Below are 25,340 nucleotides of genomic sequence, written 5' to 3' on the forward strand. Positions count from 1 at the left end.
GCAAGTTAGTTAGAAGGAGTTCCAGGTACTAAGGAGCATATGTGTAACTGCTACAAGTTCAGAATTTCAGTGACGAGCACAGAGGGAGGTGAAAGCTGGGATAGGAGAAACCTTGGTAACCAATTTAAGGAGATTCAACTTCATTCATAGGGCAACAGGGCGTTTAAGCAGGAGAGATGATGGTCGGATGTGTATGTGGAAAGTCCGGAGCAGCAAGTGAAGTGGCCCCTCTGTCATACCCACGGCACCTCCCGAAGTGGGGCGGAAGGCCAGGTCCTCAGGGTCCTGGAATTCAGGACCAGCAACTTGTGTTCTGATCAATTCCACCCCCAGCCACAGGAAGGCCTGGGGACAGCTTACCCTGAGCTCTGGAGTCAGACCACCTGGGTTAAAATCTTGGCTTCATCATTCATTGGCAGTGTGGCTTTGGGCCAGTTGCTTCTGTACCTTGTTCCCTTGCCTCTACAATGGGCACATCGAATTATCGTGGGCTATCATTAGACAACTTTTCTCAGATGCCCCACACATAGCAGATGTTCAATGTATGTTAATCTCCTTTCTCCATTAGCTACTGTGTCCCTGAAAACCCCTACTCTGAATAGTTTTGTGTTGAGTCTTGCTAAAGTCCACCAGAGGTACTTCCTCCAGGGTGGAGCCCAGGTACAGGGCATATTACCTGCCCTGCAGCAGCTGCGGCTGTTGGTTCCTATATCCTGATGCTTATAAATGGCTGTTACACACACAGTGTAGATCTGCAGCCCTTTGGCTACAGGTCCCCTGGACAGCGGCCTTACTGTACTTACTGCCTCACTGACCCCCACCCTTTGGTTCCCCCTCCACACAAGGCGCCAGGAACTTGAGGCAAATGCTTAGAGGAGACAAGAAACTGTTAGATGAGAATTGGACCCCCACCTGCAGCTCCCTCTCCCATCTGCTTATTTGACTCAGGCCAGGCTGGGAGGTGTCAAAGGAATTGAAATTAAGGGAAGACTGACACCCACTTGTTTGTGGTGCTGGGCAGATCATTCCCCTCTATCAGTCTCCGTTACTCATCTATAAAATGCTCAGAGGTTGACTGCCATGACTGTTAGGGACTTTCCCACCTACTCATTCCTAGTTTCTCTAATGTATAGAAAAAGAATTGGAATCCCAATCCCCTACTCTACCCCCAACCAAAGCCAAGCGAACAACCCAAGCATTTATTTCTTTAGTAATTTAAGGATCACATACTGCACAGGAAGCTCATATATATCCAGTTGCTACAGAGAATGACAAAGATCCCTAGGAGAGGGCTCCACCCCTTCCAAGATGCCTCCGGGCTGACTGAGGGCTATGGGATAAGAGCTCCACCAGGCTGAGCCCAGGGGGATGCAGCTGGGTGAGGCACCCAGACCTGTCAGTCATACCTCTGCCTCTGGCTCCATCAGACTTAAGAACGGCACTAAGAGGGTGGCGACTATGGTCTGCCTGGGGGCTGGGAGCTCTGACATGACCAGATTCAAGGAATCATGAATATGGCATGACTCGCAGAGACGTTTCTGTATCGGTGAACCCCTAGAGCAGTGGTCCCCAACCTTTTTGACACCAGGGACCGGTGCTCCTGTGAGAATCTAATGCCTGACGATCTGAGGTGGAGCTGAGGCAGTGATGCTAGCTCTGGGGAGCAGCTGCAAATACAGATGAAGCTTCGCTAGCTCTCCCGCCACTCACCTCTTGCTGGGTGGCCCAATTCCAAACAGGCCACTTACCTGTCTGTGGCCTGGAAGTTGGGGACCCCTGCTCTAGAGGATGTGCTCATCTGAGGTCAGGTCTTTGCATGCCCAGTCCTTCCTGAGAGCTGCTTCCCTCCCTTCAGCCAACAGGATCTGCAGGGGGTATCTAGGGAGCAACTTCTTCCTTAGGGCCTGACCAGAGGCCCAGAAAACGAATTGCGACACCGCCTGAGGCAATAAAAACCCAGATCCGTGCTTCATCTCAAAAGTCAGCTTTTTATTATTGAGGGCCAGGGCCCAGGGAGGGGAGGGTGTTGAGCTAAAGCAGCATTGCTCTCTTTCCAGGAAATGTTGCGAGCTGCAGTGAAAGCTCGAGATGTTGCATTTTTTTTTTTTTTTAACTTAAGCATGTGTTTTTCAAAAATATCATCCTTCCCCACCCCACCCCCCACCACTAATTTTAGAATCGGACCAAAGCCAAGCTACTGTCCTCTGTTTCTTTTGGGAAAATACTATATTTATTCGAGATGCAGAAGTGTGTCTCTGCAAACCTCCGATTGCTTCAGGAAAACAAATCTGCTTTAGACTATACAGAAACCATGATACAAAATTTATTTCATGCTAGAATCGCTTTGCATAACATTGGGCATGCAGTTTTTACTCTGAAGTACTAAATTGCATACAGTGCCAGGTTGTGCCTTAATAAAGGTGGAGGAGGGCCACCCCTCCCGTGGTCCTGATTGTTTGGTGCTCTAAAGAAACACGTGGAAAATCCATACGGTATTGATTATTTACTATGAACAATCTGTTATGAAAGTTGGTCACACTGGATCTACACACCGAAAAGATGACAGAATCAACCTAGACTAGCCGCTGTCAGGGGTCTTGGGGCGATGTCCGCTGGGTCACAAGCATGCCAAACAGAGGGAGGAAGGCGGCAGTACGAGTTTCCACAATTCTATTTGGAGCAAAGTTCTCGGTTTCCGCGTGAGAGATGAATTATGAAGGTGAGGTCAATATGACCGATGACTGACCGACTGCCCTTTTTAGAACCTTTCCTCTCGATCTCGTGTACAAAAAGGGAAGCCATCTGTTCCCACCCCTCACACCTCCCCCCACCCCCCACGCCTCCCACATTAATGTACAGGTGTCTACCGAATGCCCTTACAGTCTGGCTCCAACACGTGTGTAAAAGTAAAGAGCTTTGAAAGAAAATAGAGGACTTTTGCTTTTTTCTTTTCATTGTTGTTGTTGTTCAGGGTAATCATACAGTTGCAGGGGCGGGGCTTTGGTTTGCTGGGTTTTCTGTTTAACTTCATGCAAGTCATGCTAAGGAACCCCTCCGCCCCCCTCCCCGAATAAAATGAAATTTTAAAAAATGAAAAGAAGGAAAAGAAATCCTCTATGGTCAGTTACCATTTGGCCGTAGAAAAAGCTACGTCCGTCCTAGTACAATGCCTGGGCCACTCGGACTCGTCCGGCAAACCTGCATGGCGTGAATTTACTCTGTCCGAGGGTGAGGAAGGGCTGCAGGTCCACCCAGATGCTTAATAGCCACCAGTGTCCTCGGCCAAGCCGCCTGGTCAAGTCACTCTCACAGCCTCTGTCGGCATATACTTAGCAATGACAGGGCTTTCTTTGCAAAGATCTGTATGTAAAGAATACAATTAACACTTGAGCTTCTCTTCTTGGCTTTCCCATCCCGCTTGGTACTTAGTTTTTAAGGAAGGAGGAGGAAAGACAGAACAGCCACATGCAGAGGCAGGCAGATTCTTCTCCAGCTGGCTGGATTTCCCATGCAGTGAGCCAGCCTAGCACTCCTCTCTCTCTCTCCTGGGGGAACAGGTAGAGTCCCTAACTCTTGTCCTACTCTGCACATGGTTTGTGGCCTGGAAATATCCTGAGAAAAGCAAGTCCTTGGTGTCGGTCATGACTCCATGAGAGCGGGGCCAGGGAGATGTGGATGGAGACACTTCACCCTTGGTGCCTTCCAAAGACTGGCACCGACACCACCACCTGTGGACAGTGGCTGCCACTGGGCTCCCTGGTCATTATAGGGAATGGGGTCTTCCTCTGTCCCACGCTCCCTGGGCTTCTGGAAGCACAGTAGAGAGACTCTCCTGTCTACTCTTTCAGGCCACACAGATTGATCCAACATTCAGGATGAAGGAGGCAGGCAGCTCGAGCTCACGAGACCTTACCAGGCAGAGCACAGCCATCGGGAACAGCCTACCTGCTTCCCCCTCGCTCCCCTGGGCTGCACCTGCTCCTGGCATTCTAGAGCCTCCACCCAGGGAAAAAGCCAGTTGCGAAGGGGAGCATTAGACCTATCCCTGGAAGGTGTCAAGGCTGGCAGCCCTCCGCCATGCAGCACCATGCGTGCGGCGCTATGCCGCACTGAGGTCCAAGGGACCTCCAGGCAGGGCAAGGAAGCAGAGACCAGCCTGGATCAGGTGGGCACACTAAGCACCAGTGACCAAAAGGACTTTCCCCATCTCAGCATAGGCTGCCTCTCTTCTGTATTTGCCCTTTATTTTGAATTCTGCATTTTCTCCTTGTGAATTATCGAACCACTTCAAATACTGGAGCAACTGTGAATGACCACAGGCTACACCAACTGTCACTCTGAAAACAACTATCTCTGTGGCCCAACCTGCTCACCCCGGCCAGCATGCACCCCGTGTGAGCATGTGAGGTGCTCCCAGACATGCATGAGCTGCCCAGCCAGTCCGCTGTGCTTTCTCCACCTTCCAGGCCCAGGCCAATACCTGAAACCTTGAGCTAGGGTGTGCTCTGGGCCCCCGCCCTAAGCCTCTCCCCAGCCCATGCTCAGGCAGGTTCTAGTAGAAATCTTTTCCCCAGGGTGTCTGCCTAAGATAAGGGTCTGGTAGGAGTCCTTGAGCAGAGGCCACCACAGGCTCAGCTTTCATCAACCACAAGGGGGCGCTGACCACACCCGGGCCCGGCTAATGGGCACTAGGGATGGAAGGGGCTGCAGAGTCCTGCGTAACCACTTTCCCTTGGCAAATTCTCTGTCTGCCACTAGCAATATTCTGACTGGCACACACCTTCCCCCTGCAAGGACACTGGCCTCACCCCCAAGGCCTGAAGCCACCTCTATCTTCCTCTCCCACTAATCTGTGGATTCTCTTCAAAGGAGGCCTCGTTCAGGACATGAATCTTAGGTGGCCAAGGCCACAGGGGCCAGGCCAGGCCAGGCCCATCACACTGCCTCCTCAACTGAGGGACAGAGGAGGTCACTTTGCCTTTTGGGCCTGACTTGCCATCTGCCAGAGCAACCTGGAGCATCCGGGACTCCTCTCATATCCCTGGGTATCCCCAGGTATGCCCAGCCTTAGGGTCACGGCCTGTAGTCAGCCAGCCTGTCTCCAAGTTCCTATCTACCCTTTAGGTACCACCCCACAGCTGCCTGGACCTCAGCTTCTCTCTGCCAGCCTGACAACCCACTTGAGAGAGAGGGACTCACATCTCCAGGGGCTGGCCCTGGGGGCTCCTTCCGCTCCCTGCCCCCCATCAGTGTGCCTGCCTGCCCCTCAGCACCCCTTGCCCACCGCCCCGCCCACCCATCTGCAGGAGCGCGAGGCAGCCCGGCTGATGCAGTGCCCCAGCCTCCTCTACATACCCTTTCTCATTCCTCCACCAGGCGGGCACGCGTACTCCCCGGTTGATAAGAGGAAGCAGGGTCCGTATCTCTCGCGGGTGCCCGAGCGCGTAAAGGGCAGGCCCTCATCGGGGGTGAGGGCCTGGTCTATGTGGGGGCAGTCTTCGTTCGCCAGCGCGGCCTTCGCCACCTCCCCATTCAGTTTGGAATCTTCAAACATATAAGCAGAAACTATTGAGACACTGAAAACTGTTTAGTGGGGGAGGGGAAAGGCCAGAGCGGGGGCATTGACAAAGGGCAGCCCATCCCTGAGGACGAAAAAGCGAGCAGGCCATGGAGGGAGGCACGAGGCTGGGGGGCCCTGGCTCATTCAGGCAGCCTGCGGGCTGACCACTGTGCTGCAAAGGAGGGGCTCCTGGGTTTGCTCAAAGTTTGCAAAAAGATGAGCTGGCGGGCCCAGCAAGCGCGGTGCTGGGGGCGGGGCCCAGGGCCCAAGGCGGGGCCAATGAGACAGGATGGTGCGGATGCAGACATGGGTAGGAGGCCAGACACAGAGCTCAGGGAGAAGACAGACAGACACGCAGAAACACTCCAGTCCAGAGGGGCAGCCTTTTCTGACCCCTCTGCTGCTGACCAGAGCCTGGTTGCCTCCCACCCATATCCAGCTCAGGCTTCCTTAGCCCCATTCAGACCCCATCGATCAATTTTAGCCCATTCCCCATTTAGATCCCATCTGATCACTCACTTCACATCCCACACACATCCTATCTGATCACTTAGCCTGCCTGAGCGCCCCGCCTCCCATGTGGATCCAATCTGGCCCCTGTACGCCCTGCCACAAAGACGAGGCCTGGTCACACAGTATCCTCTGTCCTCCATACAGACTCAGCCTCATCGTTCTATGTGTTCCATCCCCATACAGACGAGGCCTCTAGCCACACAGTCTCCTCCATCTCCCACACAGACCCAGCTGGACCATCCAACCTGCTCCATCCCACACACACTTAACACTGGTCACTCAATCCGCTCTGACCCCCATGCGATGGAGCCAGTGTTTTCTACCCTGCTCTGCCCCAAGTGGGCCTGGTCAGCTTGCACAGGCACAACAGGGATGTATGCATGAGACAGTGACAGCGGGTCATGATCGGGAGGGGGCTCCCATTCCTCTGTCTCCTCTCAGCAGCATCACCCAAAAAGCAGAGCAAATGGATGTGTAAGGACGACAGTGGCTGATGGACTCAGGTGGGGAAGATGGGCCTTGGCCTCTGTGGTAGCCTGAGAAGAAACGTGGGAGGAGCTCTGGGGGCGTGTTCACTGGGTGGGGGGCGGCAGGTGGCAAAGTGTGGCCAGAGCAGGGAGCTCACTCTCCCAAGTCCAGAAGCAGTACCATGGAAGCTTCTGGAGCTAGCAGAGGTAGCTCTGTCTGGCCTCTGCCCCCGCCCATCACTCTTGGGGACTGAGCCTACCCCACTCTCTCTGCCCTCAAAGCAGAGTCTTCCTGGCCAGAGTGGAGCCAACTCAGTCCTCATGGTGGGCACTGTGACTTTCTCAAAGACTTCGTCTAGGGTGAGAGCCTATGGGGAAGATGATACCAACATGGGTAGGACCACAGCAGGGTAGGCTCTCTGAAAGACTAAAGGCGGGGGCGGGGAATCTGGAGACAGTCTCCTCCCGATTTGGGCCTTTTCCATGACCCTGTTCACATCATGTAACTACACGCAGAGGTGATCCTTCCCCGCGGGCACACGCTCAGCGTGTCCGCAGGTGGGATCACAGCCCGTGTGCACATCATGTCACTACAAAGAGGCAGTCAGTCAAAAGAGAAATGGACCAATCAGGTTTATTCATAAAGCAAATCCAAAAAAAAAAAAAAATCCCATCATAATTTTGGAACTTAAAAAAAGTCTGTCATACAAGATGGCAAAGCATTTCACGTACAGTACGTTTCTTGACAAATCCCAGGGGCTTCACTCCCCGATTTACTCTGAGCCAGAAAGGCCAGTTACCAAGGTAACTCTGACACCACATGACTGGGGCTGGAGCCTCTCTAGGGTCTAGGGGCTGCCTAGCAAGTAGGGCGTGTCTGCAGGCACACGTGTGTGCGCACAGACACGCCTGGTCCTGCCTCCCACTCTGGCTGGCCCCTGGCTTCCCTCCCAAGGTCTCTGGGCTGAGGAGGAGGGTAGTTGGGGAGAAAGAAGGGAAGACTAAGGGAGGAAGATGTGGATGAGGCTGTGGAAGTCAGGGCCCATAGTACCTTTCACAAATTTTCCTCAAGGGGAAAACAGCAAGTCCTACACAATGGCTCTGCCCCACAGTGCCATGCACCCAGAACATCCAGCTCCCACAGCTTTAAAAGGGTCCAAAGTTAGGGCTGGTTTTCCCTGCAGGGCCAGGAGCCAGGGGGCAGCCATCAGGGACTCCTGGGTAGATATGAGCTTTGTACCTTTCCCGCCCTGGACATCACTGGGCCCGCTTCTCCTCTCTGCCAAGACTTTGAGGAGGGGGCTATGACTGGGTAGGGGTATTTAGGTCTCACTCTGTAAAGGAGCCAGATCCCCTGGGCTGTTGGTTTACCTGTGGTTTGGGGTGCTCTCAGAAACTGAGAGTTCTCCCTCCCAACTCCAGAAGGGTGGTAGGAATGGGAGAAACCAAGGAGGGGCCGACTCTCTGAACCTGGGGAACCCGTGAAAAAGGCCAGAGGGTCAGCTCACCCAAGACTCCCCCCACCGTCTGCCCCCACCCCACCCCTTGGATGAGATGGCCCCTGGGAGCCTCTGTTCCCACCTGCTCCCCAGAAGGCGAGGAGCCTGCCTCCCTTGGCCCGGGGCCCCGTGGCCCCCACTACACCCGAGGGCTTGCGATGATGAAATGGCAGCATGGGCAGCGTCTCACGGAGATGGTTTCCAGGCTTTGAAATGGGCTGAGATAGATGAGCATCCGCAAAAGGGTCATTTTTTTTTAAACTTTGGAGCAAGGAGAACCTGGCGCCGGGGCTTTTCCACCCTGGTCTCCAGGCACCGCCATCGTACTTACTGTTCAGACCAGCAGTGGGCGCTGGTTGGGGGGAGCGCACAGGGCTGGGGTGGGGTTGGGGTTGCTGGGCATATTCCTTGGGTTTAGCCCCAAGGAATCTGCCCAGCCAGGAGATCAGGGAAAATGTCCCAGGCTAACTGGGGACAGTCTGTGAGAGACACGAGTAGAGTACAATCACGAGAACTGGCACAAGTCATGCAACAAAACGAGGAGAGAGAGAGAGAAACATGATTAGTGGAAAGAGAGGAAAAGAGAGAATGTGAACAACACAGAAAAGAACACCCAGGCCTGGCCCTCAGAGTTGGCTCATTCCTCCGATCCTTCCCCCTTAGCCCGCCTGGGGGCCACGTGGACTCCACTCAGGGCACCAGCTGCCCACCTTGGCCCTGTATCCGAGCAGAAACTTGGTCAGCTTGTGCAGAGGGGCCCAGCCCACACCCGCCCTGCCCCGTGGGCTAGCACCACCCCTGGCACCCTCTGCAGCCCAGCAGGGGAAAGGTGGCGGGCCGGGGCCAGGGGTACTCTGGACTCAGCTGCTCAAGGGAGACCCCCACACCTCTCCCCCAAAGTTGTCCCAGAGGTTGCAGTGGTAGCTCCCAGGGGCCCAGGCAAGGTCTTCTCTGGGGCCTCACTGCTGCTCCGTGTGCCTGTGGGCACCACCCCTCCCCCATGCCAGCCCCCTGCTCACCTATGGTGGGACCCCACAGCCTCAGATGCAGCACCACAAAGGACCAACCCACATCACAGGAGCAGAGATGAACAAGACACACGTGAATGGACATGGCAGGACACAGGGAGCAATCTGAGGTGTCCAGAGCAAAAGGTCTAGGCCGTCTCCACCCCCAACTGCAGATGGGGAAGGGAGCTCCTTTCTGGGAGAGGAGAAACTTCTCCTGGGCCATCAGCCCCAGGTAGCCCCTGACGATGTGGGGTGCCCTCCTGGCATCCCCTGAGAGGCCCTACAACCCCCCTGGACAAATCCCCCAACACTGAGGCCATGCCAGCCATGATACAGAGGAAGAGACCAGACCATCACACAGTCACACAGTCCTGAGGCTTCAGGGAAGACCAGAGGTGGAGGGAAGGAGAAGGGACTGCGGCCGCAACTGGGAGGACTTGCTGGAGTCCCGGGGTCCTGCTGGGTGGGAGAGGTGCCCTCAGAGCTCAGCATGTTGCACTTGGCCTCAACCTAGGTTCTAAAAGTGGAACTGGAGAACCCCAGGTTTGGTTGAGGCCACCTGAATGCCCTTAGGGGTGGAGGGAGGCCGCAAAGAGCGTGGGGGCTGCATCTCGCCTCCCTCAGTTCCTGCAGGGCTCAGTCTCCACTCACGTTTGCTTTCCTCGCCTCTGGCCTCCCCCAACTCACTCGCAAACACACCTCCAGCCCCACGCCTATCTAGGTGGGTGGATGGCTGCAAACAGAAAAGAAGGTAACCGGGAAGGGGCTAAGGGAAGCAGCGATGAGGGGACTCTTCCTAAGGACCACGCCCCTCTTGGTGATAGAGAATTCAGGTCTCACACACCAGCTTTTGGAGGAATGAGTGTTCTGGTGTGTGATGTGGCGGGGGTCGGGGGGCGGGGGTTCTGGTGTCTCAGAGCCAAGGTGGACAGGTCTGCATATCAGGATAGCACCACCAGGGGAAGTGAGTACGTGAAAAGGGAATGGAGATCAAGTGTGGGGATGGGGAAGGGCAGTGGGAAGGCAGGAGGATCCCAGCATCTGGGCTCCAGAGGACAAGCTTGGGAGGGCCCAGACCACCTCCTCAGCAACAGAGACTGTTCGTGCCAGCTCTGGGTTCTTGAGATCTGGGTCCAGAGCAAGGAGGCTCCTAGGAGCAGGGCTGCCATGGCTGTGGGGTCCAGGGGATCCAACAGGAGTGCATGGGCTTCACAGGTCTGCTGCAGCATGGGAAGAGGGCTTGTGTCCCTGGAACTAGCTGGTGTACATGTCAGAACACACACATCGGCAGTGTGTGTGCATGCATGTGCACATGCATATGTGTGTGTGTGTGTGTTTGTGTGCCCTTAGCACATGGAGAATACTGGCATTGTCTAGGAGTACAGAGGAATCTGTGCCTGGCTGGAGTGAACTGGGGATCCTTGACAGGCTGGCCTGGTACCCATGTTCGGGGTACCAATCCTGAAATGTCTAGTGTTGGAAAGGATGTGATGGAAGGGCCAAGTAGTGCCATGGTGATGCCACTCAGGCTGAGCTCTTCCTGCTAGGGTCCAGAGTGGAACTGGGGGCTAGGCCAGCGCAGACCATCCCCCAGAACCCCAGGAACTGTCCTTGCCATGACGGTGGCTCTTGAGGTCTAACAGCTAGCTAGTTCAAAGCAGAGAAGTGGAGCAGGAGCTTTCCACCAGCCTGTGCCTGACTCCCCAAGCAGAAGCCATGCCTAGGCCAGGGAGCCCAGCCCCACCTCAGGCTCCCTATTCCAGCTTCTGAGACCCCTGCACGCTTCTGGCTCAGCCCAGGACACTAACCACATTCCTCTCAGGAAGGGAGAGGGACAGGGGGTGTGAAAAGGGGCTGGTGAGCCCCCATGGGCAGAGAAGTGGGCCTTAGGGGCGTTGCTCTGGGCAGCACAACTGTGGGATGAAGCCACATCCGGAGAAGGCTGGGGGTAGTGGGCCATAGAGCATATCAGCAGGGGAGACAGAATCAGTCATCTGCTAGGGGAGGCCACCCAAACTGAGAGAAACTTGCTCATCTAGGGCTGAGCTAGGCTGCAGGCTCCCTGCCAGACCTGGACCTGGGATGTCCTTCATAGATTAAAGTGACTTCTCACTCACTCAGCCTCCCTCACCCCACGCTCCTTCTTAGCTCAGTGCTGTATTCTTCTCTGGGTCATCCATTCTCTTGAAATCCCTGTGTCCACAGAATAAGTTGATGGTATTCCATGGGTAGAGGTAGACTATGGGCTTTATATCTTCGGACCAGAGCCCCGTGATCAACTTTATGTGCTATGTGCAGGTTCTCATAAAACTGAGATAGTCCCATAACGAACCACTAGCCATGGAATATTAGAATATATCCCACGGTGACTAGTATTGTTTCATGGCCCCCCTCCCCCCTCCCACCGAATTCACGGGAAAGTGGTGGTACACTGGTTGGGGTGTCATGTATTGCTGCTGCAGTCCCTACTGCCAGGTGGGGAGAACCCTCGGTGGGAGATTGTTGCTGGTCTGTAGCGCTTTCGTCTAAGCTGCCCAGGGTGGTGGCCCCTCTAGTCCTTTGCTCGCCGGCCGCTTCCATCAGAAAGCCATCGGAAACTCCCACTCGACCATCAACCCAAACAGACAACGTGAAAGCTAGAGTCACTCCAACAGGTTCCTAAAGATAAATGCTAAACTCTAGAGTGGTGGTAGAAGATGAGTTGGATCGGCATGCTGTGGGGGAAGTAAGCTTGTTACGGAGGGCTGGAGGCGTCTCCTAAGACACACCTGGAGCTAGGCAGCTGGAATCAGAGCAGGAGTGCTACTCAGCTATGGAGGCAGGCTCTGTCGGGGGTGAGAAGCCTTCCTACTGCCTTTGCAGAGACCCTCCTGCCAGATCCCATGCACCATTTGTGCCGTCTGCACAGCCTGAAGGGAGCCACGTAAAGACCAAATCAGAAGCTGTCTGCCATTTCCAAATCACACCCACCCCCGCCCTGTCTGGACACCAGGTCAGTGGCCTGAGTCAGAGACTCACGGTGGACTCCCGCCCGCCGAGCAGCAGCCCCTCCACCCCCGGGCTCCTGCTAAGAGAGTCCTCAGCAACCACGCGGGCCACGTCGTCTCTTCAGAACCTCACGAGACCAGCGCGTCAACCTCCTTACCCAGGGCCACCAGTGAGGTTCCTCTAGCTGGCTCTTGCCTCGTGAATTTGGCTGCCCAGCATCTTCCTGGGCCCCTAGGCTCCACACCTCGAGATTGAGAGCGGGGTCCGGGGTCGCCCACGGAACTAAGGAAGCAGTCTGACTGAATCTGGAATCATCGCTACGGGGGCAGAGGTGAAAGGTCAGATTGACATGCCTCTAAGAGGTTTCCTACCTGCTCTGTTAATTTCTAAAATTTCTTCCTGGGCCAGCGGGCATGTGTCACTCTGAGTACTGTGGTGTGGAGAGTTTACGACAGATTTACAATAATTGGGAGATCCCAGCTGCGGTGGCCGTGGAATATGCTTCTTTTTTTTCTTTGGTAGTTTCTGCTTAGCCATGGCTAAGGAGTAATACATCCCGAAATTGTTCACGATGACAGGCACAGGCATGGCGATGGTCAGCACGCCCGCCAGCGCACACAGTGCTCCCACCAACATGCCGGACCACGTCTGCGGGTACATGTCTCCATAGCCCAGTGTTGTCATGGTGACCACGGCCCACCAGAAGCCAATGGGGATGTTCTTAAAGTGGGTGTGTTCACTGGCACTGGGGTCATTGGGCTGTGCCCCAATCCTCTCGGCATAGTAGATCATGGTGGCAAAGATCAGGACGCCCAGGGCCAGGAAGATGATAAGCAGTAAGAACTCATTGGTGCTGGCGCGGAGCGTGTGGCCCAGGACCCGCAGGCCCACGAAATGGCGGGTCAGTTTGAAGATGCGCAGGATACGCACGAAGCGGACAACGCGCAGGAAGCCCAGGACGTCCTTGGCAGCCTTGGAGGACAGGCCGCTCAGGCCCACCTCCAGGTAGAAGGGGAGGATGGCCACGAAGTCAATGATGTTGAGTGAGTTCTTGATGAACTCTACCTTGTTGGGGCAGAAGACGACACGCATGAGGAACTCGAAGGTGAACCAGACCACGCAGACGCCCTCGATGTAGGTGAGAAAGGCCTCCGTCTCCGCTTCCCGGTAGTAGCGCACTTGCGTGCCATTCCGAACATTCTCGATCTCCGTCTTGTTCACAATGGGGTTGAAGCGCTCGTGGGTCTCCAGGCAGAAGGTAGTGATGGAGACCAGGATGAAGAAGAGGGAGGCGAAGGCCACATACTGTGGGGGAGAAACACACAGCGTCAGAGGGGAGACCCTCTCTCTCAGAGCAGAGAAAACTGGGGTGCCTTTGTGTTGGGCCCCGTTCAGGCCAGAGTCGGAAGACACCTGCATGATGACCCCTCCAACGTGGGGCCAAGCTGACAAGCCACCTTTTCCTCCTCAGAGCACGGAGGAAAGAAGCTTGGGGAGTGAAGGTGTTGGGGCAGAGATTGCTTTGTTTTCGCAAACGCGTTTCATTTCCTCCTGCGCTGGCGGCTAGACTGCATTTCCCAGCCTCCCTTGGGGTTAGATGGGGTCATGTGACTGAGTTCAGGCCAGTGGACAATGCACAAAAGGGGTATGCATTAATGCCAGGCCTAGCTCATAAAACCTTCCTACTCAATCATCCATGCTCGCTCTTCCATCCACTTCCAGGCAAATGCTGAAGCCCTAGGAGCCAGCAGGGCCACCAGAAGGAAGAAGCCCGAGTCCCTGGAAAGAAAAACCACTAAGTACCCTCACTGAACTATCGCCTGAGTGGGAAATAAACTTCTACTGTGGTAAGCCACTGTGATTTGGAGGTGCAGGAATTGATTAAAGCATTTAGCCACCCTGACCAATAAAAGTGACCTAACTTTCTGGGGTCGAAGTTGGCAAAGAAATGAGGGGCCGGGTCTGGTGGAATCAGGCCTCTCAAAGGCCACATCCTCCCTCTTTGTCCCTTCCTCCTTCTGTCTATTCACTCTCTTTTTCATAAATCTGTTCCTCACTCACAGGGTCTCTCTCAGCTTCTATTTCATCTAGAACTGAAGAAGATGTATATCTGTCTCAGGGCCTTAGATGACTTTTTTACCCGTTCTCTCTCTACTCTTAGGAATTCACATGCCCAGCCTGGAGGTGAGTGCACTATCCTTGGAGGTATTCAAATAGAGGCTAAATGGTCGTTTGTCAGAGAGATACAGTTTTACAAGTTCTGGCATCAGGAGAATTGGACCAGGTAGCCTCAGAGGCACCATAAACCACGAAATCCGCTTCTCTCCTGCTGCTTGCCAGTCCCAGAGTAGGAGTGTGGGTGAGAGGGAGGAAGAAGTTGTTGGGGTGCTGGGGCTTTCCAAACATATGTAGGTACCTGCTCTTCTCGGACCTCACCAGTGAGAAGGAAATGGCTGGAGTAACCCAGCCTGTCCAGAACCACCAGGTCCGCCCCTGAGCCCCCTGCAGAAAGGTTTGGGAGACCCTTTGGTTTGGTTTGATGGCCCTATATGATGAACCCTTGGGCTTCTTGAGCCACCAGCAGACATGGAAACCCAAAGAAAGAGAATCAATCAGCTGAGTTTCAAACCCTCCTGTTCAGACTATATTCCAGGCAAGGTCTCTTCTTGAAGTTGGGTCTCCTTGGAACTCTCATACCATGGCCTCCCTTGGCACTGCCCTGGGCAGATGGAACCAATCAGCTCTCCTGCAGGGGCCCAGCTGGTCTTTCCTGCCTGCATGTTCTGGCTGCTCCCTTCCCTCTGGGCTCCTCTTCTCCCAGCTTGGCCAAAACAGATCATGGCTGGAACAAGGCTGTCTCCCTGGAGGCAGCCCTGGGCTGCAGTCTGGAATAGGTGGCACCTTTGTTCTACACAGCCACCTTCATAGATAGCTTCAAGAAGTGCCACGGTCTCGCCCTGTATCTGCAGCAGGAGGCGGCCATGCTGCTTCTAGAAATTTCTTTAGTTTGTATTGATGGTCCTTTCCCACCTGCTTGGGTGGGGGGCAGCACTGAAAGTCCCAGAACAGCCCCATCAGGGTTGACCATGGCCATGGGACGTGGCGCCCAAACTGGAAGGGATCTAGAAGCCAAGAACTACGTGAACCTTCCAAGCCACAGTTTGGGTTGTGAGAAAGAGAAAAGAAAGGGGAAGGGGAAAAGCTAGCATTTCAGAATATCAACGTTAGAGCAGCCTTTAGGCATTATATGGTCCAAGATGCTACATCTTACAGACGGGAAGCCTGAGCCCAGAAACAAGAAGAGATCTGCCCAAGCCAATCGTTATGGCATGCTAATAGCCCTATAGACTTTAGAGCATTGAGCAATTTTCAAAAATTTTATCCCAGACTATTATCAGTTGTGATTCCTATGCATCCTTCCTCCAATCTGCCCATCCTTCCTTTCTTTTATTCACCTATCATCCATCTGTCCATCATCCATCCTTCTTTCCTTCCATCCACTCATCCTTCCTTCCTTTTATCCTTTCTCCATCCCTTTCACTGACACATCCATTCATCTTTCTTCCCTCCCTCCCTCCATTCCTTCCTTTCTTCCTTCCTTCCTTCCTTCCTCCCTCCCTCCCTCCCTCCCTCCCTTCCTCCTCTTCCTCCTCCTTTTCTCTCTCTTTCTCTCCTATCTACATCCATCTATCTATCTATCTATCTATCTATCTATCTATCTATCTATCTATCTATCTATCTATCTATCATTTAAGATTTGTGCTTTTAGGAGAATAACGTCTTGGCACTGGATTTCTTTCTCTCAAAGGTCTATGAAAGTTGTTATACTATCTTTTAGATCTTGTAATTCTAGTTATTCATTCTCTTGCTCTCTCTCGCCTCCTCTTTCCTTCCCTCTCTCTCTATGTATGCATTTTGGATAAAGAATTTTCTTTCTTTCTTCCCTTCCTTCCTTCCTTCCTTCCTTCCTTCCTTCCTTCCTTCCCTTCCATCCACTATTCTTCCTTTTATCCTTTCTCCCTCTATTTTGTCTATGCATCTAGTCATCTTTCTTCTCTCCCTCCCTCCCATCCATCCTTCCATCTTTCCATCCTTTCTTCTTCACCAAGCACCAGGTTATGCTTAGCACAGAGGGGAATAAGGCCTCAGCCCAGCCATCTGGGAGCTCCTTGCCAAGCTGAAGGTTAAGGACACACACAGAGATGAGTACAATGTAGTGGCCTGAAAAGGTGAGCCCCCTCGGCCCTGTGAAGTGGGTGAGGTTTGGACAAGATGGGGCAGGGTGGGAACTTAAATCAGATCTTCCAGCTCCAGAAACAGCTCTGTACGGATCCAGAGAGTGATGATTTGGGTCACCACAGAGGTAAAACAGGAAAGCAAAGTGGAAGCAACTGAAAAAGGCCACCAATTCTGTCCCATGTTTATCCAGCTCTTTCCATCACCAGAGTTGCCAGAGCTCTAGAGCTAAATACACATCCTCAACTGCTAGGTACTTGGCCCTGGATTCCCTCTGGAAGGCCCCATCTTGGAGCTTGGCATTCATAGCCCAGACTCCCCATGGGCAGGTCATGACCCCAGTCATGCTCCCTTCCCTGGCCTTTGTGACAGAGGGATGCCAAGAGGCAGAGCCCAATGCACCCCTGGGCTCCCGACCCTGAGCAATGGCAGAAGGCAAGAGGTACCTCCCTTCCTCCTTGTCCCATAAATCATGGCATCCCCCTCCTAAAACAGCCCACATCTATCCTCTTCTGTCCCCTCTGCTTATATGTGACTTTCTCTCCACAGGGCCACTGCTATTAAAGATAACAGGTTTCAGTCACCAGTCCAGCCTCCGCAAAGCTACCAGAGGAAGCAAGCTGCTGCTGGAATCCCAGCTCTGCCCATGAGCATGCTGTCCACAGTGAAAAGTCCTAACTCCTCAGCCTGGCACAGAAGGCTTTCCATGTCCTGGCCTGACTTCTTTACTCCAAGGAGCCTCCAAATTTACTCCCTGGGAGGCAGCGAGCTTGTCTCCAACTCTGGCTCATTAGTGCTCAGGGAGGCTCCTGGGAACAGCCCAGACAAAGCACTGATGTCCCAGGAGCCTTCTCACTCCCAGGTGCCCCAACAGGCCCTCAGAGCTCTCATCCCATTTGTTCCTCTCATTGGACAGATCCTGATAGGAAAACTGAGGCTCAGAAACAGGTCAGGTCTTAAAAAATTAAAGTAGGAAAAAAATCCTTGGTTCTCAGCCATCAGTGGGGAGCCTATCTAGATCTTTCCTCTCCAGGCCCCAGTGCCCAAAGAGCTGGGTCAGGAGTGGGCAGCATTAGCCAGGCCTAGAGCCAGACACTAGGGCTTCTTCTCCAGAGGAGCCAGGAGAGGTAGAAGGCATGCCTCCTGCCCTGCTTAGGCTCCTGGGGCCTTCCTTATGGCCTTTGCTGTTGGCAGGCCTGGTGCTTTGTCACAGGCAGAGCCCCAGCAACATCCAGGTCCAAGTGGGCCCTTGGGAGGGCTGAGGAAAAAGGTGCCCCTGGCTTGCTTAGATAGCCACATACTAGAGACTAGCAAGGTGGCCATGGCACACAGCCAAAGCAAGAGCTCACATCTAGCCTAGTCCCCAGCTCCCTTCTGATCCGCCACAGGAAAGCTGAACACATAAAGGAGAGAGGAGAAAGCTACCAAAGCTAAGGACCTACTCTGCACCTTTAATCCTTGTACAACCTGGTCAGACAGATGATCATACCCCATTACGTTAAAAAGGAAACCCAGGCACGGAGAAGTTCAGGGCAAACCAAGGGTTGAAAGCTAGGAACGAAGCTGCAGCTTGAACTCAAGTCTATCTAGCTCAAGGGCCTAAGCTCTTTCCACCACTAAGGTGACCACCGCTCTTGGGACTAGGAACACAGCCCTGCATACTGGGGAGCTGACCTTGATCATGTCTGCATGGTTCATCTTGGACTTTGGCACCCATAGCCCAGACTCTCTGAGGGCAAGCTATGCCTGTCCCCACTGAGAGTGAGCCAAGGTGCCTGGATTCACAGGCTGGAGACCAGCCAAGCCTGAATAATTCTTGGGCCTTGCTGCCCAGGGCTTGCTAGTGCCTGGAGCCACAGCAGCCCCAAGGTGGGGAGGGTGTGGGGGTGGGCAGGGAGATGCAGCCCCACCTTGCTCAGGGAATCAATGCTGACAGCAGACTTTGACAGTCTAGCCTACATTCCCGCCTGTCCTACCTCCTTGAAGACCCAGACAAGGCAGGGTGAAAGATGACCTCAACCTGCTCTAGAAGTTCAGCCAAAGGGAAGGGGAAAGAGTATGGGAGGGGAGGACCTGGGATCAGCTGACTCCTGGCAGGGAGAGAACCTTTGCCTGGAAGGTCCAGGGCAGCAAGCCTTGGGAGTCACCTCTACAGCAACCCTGAGCTGTCACTCCTTGTAGAGGCTGCAAGCAAGGGGCAAGGGCCGCACCCCATGTGAGCTATCTGCCTCCCAATCCCCAGTCACCCAGAGGACATGAAACAGTCACCCACAGACCACAGACAAATACAACTGCCCAGAGTTCACACCTACCCCATTACCTAAGGATATACACTGTGCATGTGGCCACACAAACTACAAGTGTCCAGACCACACGCACAGAGAGAGAACGTAGGGGCCCATGGACTGCACTGAAACATGCTGGTAACCTCACACCTAGCATGAACATCCAGGTGCTGTACTGCTAGGTACATACCCTGCAGCTCCCATTAAGTACTAGCAAGTATATATTCGGAGTACACAGATGATGCAGCAATGGTCACCACACAATGCATGCACTACGAATAAAATAGACCTCAGGCATTGCCACTCAGCTGGCCCCTCCTCTGCCCACCTCACCCCCGCTGCGTGTGACTGACTCAGTATCTGTCTCTCCAGCCTGCCTTGCATCTGCCTCCTCAGCCTTCCCTCATGCCCTCAGCCTCCCTCCCTGCTCAGACGGTGCTAGCCCCTGGATTTCTCATCTCTAGGGCCTGCCCATCATCCACAGGCTTCCTGATTTCCTGCCACCCAATAGACCTTGTCTCCTTTCCCCAGCCATGAGGTCAGTTCCTCCTGGGCTGCTAGCTGATGAGGGGCGAGCACAGAGGGAGCTTTGCCTGGCAGCCCAGGGGTAATTGTCACCCAGCCTGGCGACCACGCTGTGAAATTTCAAGACAACATAGGCTGGATCTCCTGATAATGCAGCATAAACCCAAGCTGGTAGTTTCTGGCTTTCTTTTTTTCCAGAACCAAATCACAAACTGTGAGAGACCCGCCAATTGTGTTCTAGAAAGTGGTAGCCATGGCAACAGAGCAAGGCATCCCATTTCTATGGTAACCAGGGTGGTTAGGCTGTTGGCTGTAAAGTCAGACAAACCTACTAACGATCTGTTGACTTAAGAAGATATTTTATAAATCACCAAGTTATTTTTATCATAATCCCACCCCTGAAGCCATAAATCAGAAAAGCAATTTACTATCTATTAAAATGACCAATATGTGCTATGACTTTCACTTATAAATTATTTATGTCACAGTCATCTTTAGAAAATTGTACTTGCTTTTCAGAACTGTTCAAGGATTCACTGTGGTTCTTACAGTCTGGCGTTCCAGGAACAAGTCAATGGTTGTAAGGTGGTACAGGGACCAACATTCTGTTCTGGCCACTCACTCGCTGTGTGACCTTGGCAAGTTACTTTCCCTCTCTCAGCCTCAATATCATCATCAGCAAAGTGAGGGTTGGACTCGATCCCTTCTGAGGACTCTGAGACCCAGCAAGGCTTCAGGCAGTGGGGCTAATCGGGGGAGCCCTGGCTGGTGTCCAAACCCCAACCCCCCAGAGGCTTCAGGTCAGTTTTTCTGCCTAATTAAATCTGCCCAGCGGGGGTGTACAGCGTTTGAATTAATCCATGCAGAGTCAGTGATGCAGAGCAGGCGAGAGGGCCAATTGGCTTAAATAAATTGTCAGTTGAGTTGAGTTTGGAAACTGAATTAGACTCATCTGCACTTCCTTGGGCTGGGCATGCCCACAGTGGCCTGGCTGGCTGAGAGCTGCGAGAGGTGGTGAGGCGAGGAGGGGACTCTTCGGGATCCAGTCCCTTTTTGAACCATCAATAAATGCCTCTGCCATCGACTCTAAGAGGCCTGGCTAGGTCCTGAGCACTCCACCTGGGCATCTGGGCCCTGGCCCCCATTCCTTCTCATGAATCCTCCCCTCTTGGCACCCAGCTCAGTGAACAGTGGGTGGGAGGAGCTCCCCGTGGTGATACATGAGGGTGGGAGCAGGAGGGTGTGAGAGCGTGTGCAGGGCACACGCTGTGGGGGCGCCTGTTTGGGAAAGTCTGTGTGCTGGGGAGAATATGCTTGCGAGAAGAGGGAGGCAGTGTGTAAATGTGGAGTAGGTGTGTACATGGTGAAGGTATGTCATCTGTTTATGTGACCCCGACTCCAGGCATGTGCACAAGGCTTGTGTGAATGGTCACTGTGTGTAGTGTATGTGGCTCATGCAGGTGATAGAAATGTGTGTGTGTGTGAGGAATGTATGGGGTGTGATGTGTGTGTACAAACAAGGTCATGTATGGGTGTGATGTGTGTACAAGGACATGTATGGGCCGCGGCGTGTGTGTGCATGTGCGCGCATGTACGAACCATCTCCTAGTGGAATCAGGGTCTGGCTATGCACTCTGAATGTGTGTTCTCCGGCTGAGACCCAGCCCAGGGCTGTGACCCTTTTCCTGTGATCTAGTATGGGCAGCGAAGGAACCGAGGCCAGGAAAGGCAGTGCCCAGGCCTCAGAGAGCCCGGACACCCAAGAGACTAAAACACACTTCACTGAATTCATTCTCATGACCCTAGACCTAGGTCATATCCAGAAAGGGCTGCCCCAACAGCTAGGCTGGCAACTTTTGAGGTGGCAGAGGTTCCCATTTGCTTTCATTCCAAGATGCACATTTTGGAGATGAAAATATGTCATAAAATGCACACATTCTTAAAATAGTATTTCTTCCCATCTTCCCAACATGCTGTTATTTAACTTGTGGCATGTCTTAAATAGACGGTGCCTTGGACTAGTGAACACGTGGTCATTAGAAAGCCAGAAACCAAGACAGAGGAGGCCCTCAGAGGTTTTTGGTCCAAAAGCTGCCCCATGTGGCAAGAATGGAGAAATGAAGGCACAGGGAGGGAAGGGACTCACCCAAGGTCACAGAGCTCTCAGGTGGAATAGGGATGAGAACCAGATTCTTCTGAAACATCAGTACTGGCCTCTAGCGTGGAGCTTTCATCACTGTGGCCTCTGAGCCTTTGCTTAAAATGCTCCCCCAGGCTTCCCCGCTCTCCAAGTCCTGCCTGCCTTCTAGATCCCAGGTCAAAAGCAGCTTGAGTCCCTCTTGTCAACAGAGGCAGAATCTGGAGCAGAAATGGCAGGACCTTGAGGTCAGACCAACCTGAGTTTTGGGTCTGGCTTGGCTGGAGAAGTCACTTCCCCTTTCTGAGCCTTCATTCCTTGATAAAAAGGGGATGGGATAACACTCCCTGCCTCTCGGGTGGCTGTGATGACAAAATCAAATAATACATAGAAAGAAGGAGGTATTCAAATACATTGTTTGAGTCCCCACACAAACCTCCCACTCTGACCCTGTGGGCCCTCCAACTCCTGTCCTTTCTCATCACAACAGAGAGCTTAGGATCAGAGCGTCTCAGATGCAGAAAAGTTGAGGATCTTAGTCATGGAATGAGAACTGCTGAGCTGGGAGGCACCTGGGAGAGTGGGGCAGATGCGCCCCCACGTTACAAAATAGCACGACTGTCCTTCAGTGAGCCAGCCCTTGCCCGTGCCCAGCCTGACATGAGTGAGGCTGAGTCCACATTCCTGAGTCCACTGTGCCTAGCTGAGCCCAACAAGGCCAGCCCTGGTCCCAGAGGACGAGGGGAAGAGTATTTCCTCAGCGACAGCCTCTGAGAGATCCAGTGGGACAGGATCAGAGAAGTCTCTGGGTTTAGCAACAAGGAGGACTTGGTGGGGGCCAAGCCCAGACCCACAGGAAGGGTGGACGGGGAGTGGAGAGACTGACAGCAGAGGGTGCTGGGGGAGACTGAGTGGAGATACACATGCAGAGCCCTGGGCTCCACACCCAGAGACTGGGGTTCAGTAGCTGTGGGTGGCACCAGAAATTTACCTTGAATTCGTGTCCTCGGTGGCTCTGATGCCTCTAGCCCCATCCTGGCATTTGGGATCCATGAAGCCAGATGAGACCCAGTGCCAGGCAACTCTGGAGCATAATGAACCTCATCAGCCCGAGACCACATTAGGGGCTAGGAAGCAGGCAACAAGGTAGAAGAGTCCTGGACTTGGCTTCGGAGACCTGAGTTTGAATCCCCCCTCTGCCACAGGCTTATGACTGCAGGCAAGTAACCACTTGGAGACTCAGTCCCTTCATTTTTAAAATGAACACAATAATAATAACAAACTCTAGGAAGAAAGACATTATTGAAGTCTAGATAGAGGAAAAGGCAGGGCCTCTAGGACTTCTCCAGATGTGGGGCAGAATTCTAGGGCGAGGAGAAACCCCAAGATCACTAGTTCTCTTATACACTGGCATTCCAGGAGTTGGGCCAAGGCTGCCCTCCACAAAAATCCAAACGCACCATTTTGTTTTTTCTCCCCCCAAATTATGGAGGCAGCGGTGCAAGGAGCAACAGCAATGGCTAAAGGGAGAAATGTGTTTAAATTCACTTTTCCCCTAATTTATTCTGCTCCGGCTACCACTTGCTAACAACAGACCAGAAGCAAATTATAGCCTTGTGAGATCCAATGACATTGTCTTCAGAGCCTGTTTCCTGGTGCCACAGCCCAAGGCAAAGCTGAGTCGCAGACCCAGCACTGTGGCCTCCAGCCAGAGGGACACACTCCTCAGGGTGATGGTGACTTAATATTCCCACTCCCACAGGCAGAGTTTCCCACGTGAGCTCCTGCCTTCGGGCTGGGAGGAAATGAGGCTCCGTGGGAAAGGACACCCAAGGTCACACGCTGAGTGGAATGTGAGCCAGACCTCCTGGCTCTCCAGCTTCTCTGGTAACAAGATGGAGGATTAACGCCAGCAGCTTCCTGGACTTGAGCAGGCCCTGTGTCCTGTGCCGTCCAGGCGTGGTCTCATTTAAACCTCACGCTAGTCTACTTAGGTGAGTTCTACTGTTATCACTGCTTTTCACACGAGGAGTCTGAGGTTTAGAGAGGCGAAGAATTTTGCCCATGGTCTCAGACATTCGCAGTGGCACCATCAGTCCTACCCTGCACTTCAGGCCACCCACAGGCCTCTCTAAGCAGCCGGGTGGGATGTCCATAGTAGGATTCGGCCTGGCTGTGCCCCATGAGCTGGAGCTGGCTGCTCCAGCTTGAATTTAACTTTAGTCGGTCACAGGGAGGACGGCAGGCCCAGGTCACCTTAGGGGAGTGGGGCTGTGCTGTCCCAGAGTGCCCCTACAGTCCCATAGGCCAGGAAGGCTGGGTGTCAGGGCCAAAGAAGGTCTCATCAGGAACCAACACCCACTCTCTTCTGGAGACCAGAGAGGAAACACCCTCTCCCATTAGCATCTTAAGCTCAGAGAAATATCAGTATTCCACGTAGAAAACTGATCTAGCTCAGGAGTTAGAACTGTGCATGTTTCCTGGTGCGCTTGTCTGATGAGTTACGGAGCCTTTCATATTTCCTCTTTTGCTCGACTGCCAGGGAAGGGAGCCCAGCTAAATTTGGTGCTCACTTCTGGGCTAATCCTTTACCTGGGCTTGGGGTATCTCTATTTCTTCTCTTCATTATACGCTTATTTTTTCTTTTCTTCTTTATCCTAAGAGTTCTGTTGTAGATGTGTCTCATGTGCCTCAAATCTTTTTGTGCCACAGATTGGAATAGAAATACGTGACTGAGACTCCCAGGTTAGGAAGTGAGTAGGAAGGCATCCTGTGTAGGATACATAGGTCTCCCACGGGGGCAGTTCAATAATCGCCTCTGCAGTAACCCTGAGGCAGATGCCTCTAGCGGTGACTGCCAGTGAGAGGGAGCTCCTGAGGCCACTCCTTCTGTCTTCGGACGGCTCTAGGGACATGCCTTTATTTCTTGTTTCAGTCAACCTCCTTGCCCCTTTCTCCCATTGGTCTCAGATTTTCCCTCTGGAGTCACCAGAACACACCTGCTCTTCTTCTTCCCTGTGACAGCCCTGCCCGCACTGCAGATGGTCCTCAGAACCCACCCCTGAGCCATCCCTCCTGCAGGCCAGCCTCCTCCATCTTCCATCACACTCCCTTTCTCGTGCCAGCTCTCCTGGTCTGGTTCAGAGGCTGATTTTGTTGAGCATTCACTGTGCATGGCTAAATGGATCACATGCTTTACCCTTTCAATCCTCACAAACCCCTGGGTGGCAGGAGTATTTAGCTTTGTTGAGCCTCACTGTCTTCTGCTATCAAGTAACAATGACCATCATTACAAATATGGTCTCATTTATATTTAAAACCCCCTCTAAGGAAGATGTCATTACCTCTGTTTTGAAGATAAGAAAATTGAGGTTCAGAGTGATTAAGACGTGCACAAAAACCCAAAGCCCGCATAGCTTGGAAGTGATGGGCAGAATCTGGAACCAGGTCACTCTTACTCCAAAACCACTATGCTCCAGGTCTTCCATTTGCAGACCTCTTTCACACCCATCCAAGTAGCCCCGGGAGGAAGATTATTATGACACTGGGCGCAGCTGTCTGCAGTTTACAACACATCTTAACATTTCGAATCCTACATGAATAACACAAGTGCATAGGCGTGTGTGCACGCACATCACCAGCTGGGCCATATGCAGGACCATCTTGATTGCTCCCATTTGGCAGATGAGAAAACTGAGGCTCCGAGATCCATGGTGTGTATACGAAGCATCTACTGGGAAATTTCCCCCAGTGCCCACCTATCTTTCTGCATCGAGTCAAGGGTCCTGACTTCCCATAGAGCATGCGTGTGTGTGTATGTATGTGTGTATGTGTGTCAGGGGGAAGGAAATAAAAAGGTGACCCCAAGAAGGACAGCTCAGGGAGTGCAGTGGACATAACTCAGGTGGGACCATGGTTGACTGCCCACCTGCTCTCCCTCCAACAAATATTTACTGCTTATGCCAGGCCTGTGCAGGGCACTGAGCACATACAGAGTGAGCAAAAACAGCCACCTGGCAAGGAAGACAGACATTTATCGATTAACCATACAAGCAAATACATACCTATATGAAGTGACGAGGGCTTCGATGGGAACGCACAAGGCATTTGATAGGCCTTT

At 53.1% G+C, this 25,340-nt stretch overlaps 1 protein-coding gene across 1 annotated transcript in view; it reads right to left on the minus strand.

The window, feature by feature from the left end:
* Positions 1–1,970: 1,970 nt before the first annotated feature.
* The window catches only part of KCNC1 (potassium voltage-gated channel subfamily C member 1), a 43,065-nt gene continuing 19,695 nt past the window's right edge, over positions 1,971–25,340 (minus strand). Inside the window, exons 2-4 of the mRNA XM_006904727.1 lie at positions 12,409–13,342; positions 5,356–5,544; positions 1,971–3,360 (exon numbers count right to left, since the gene is read on the minus strand). Coding sequence (XP_006904789.1) covers positions 3,296–3,360; positions 5,356–5,544; positions 12,409–13,342 — 1,188 coding nt within the window. The 3' untranslated portion in view covers positions 1,971–3,295. The remainder of the gene's footprint in view (positions 3,361–5,355; positions 5,545–12,408; positions 13,343–25,340) is intronic.

This window comes from Pteropus alecto, unplaced genomic scaffold (assembly GCF_000325575.1).
Source record: "Pteropus alecto unplaced genomic scaffold, ASM32557v1 scaffold120, whole genome shotgun sequence".
In the NCBI taxonomy this organism is placed as follows: Eukaryota; Metazoa; Chordata; class Mammalia; order Chiroptera; family Pteropodidae; genus Pteropus; species Pteropus alecto.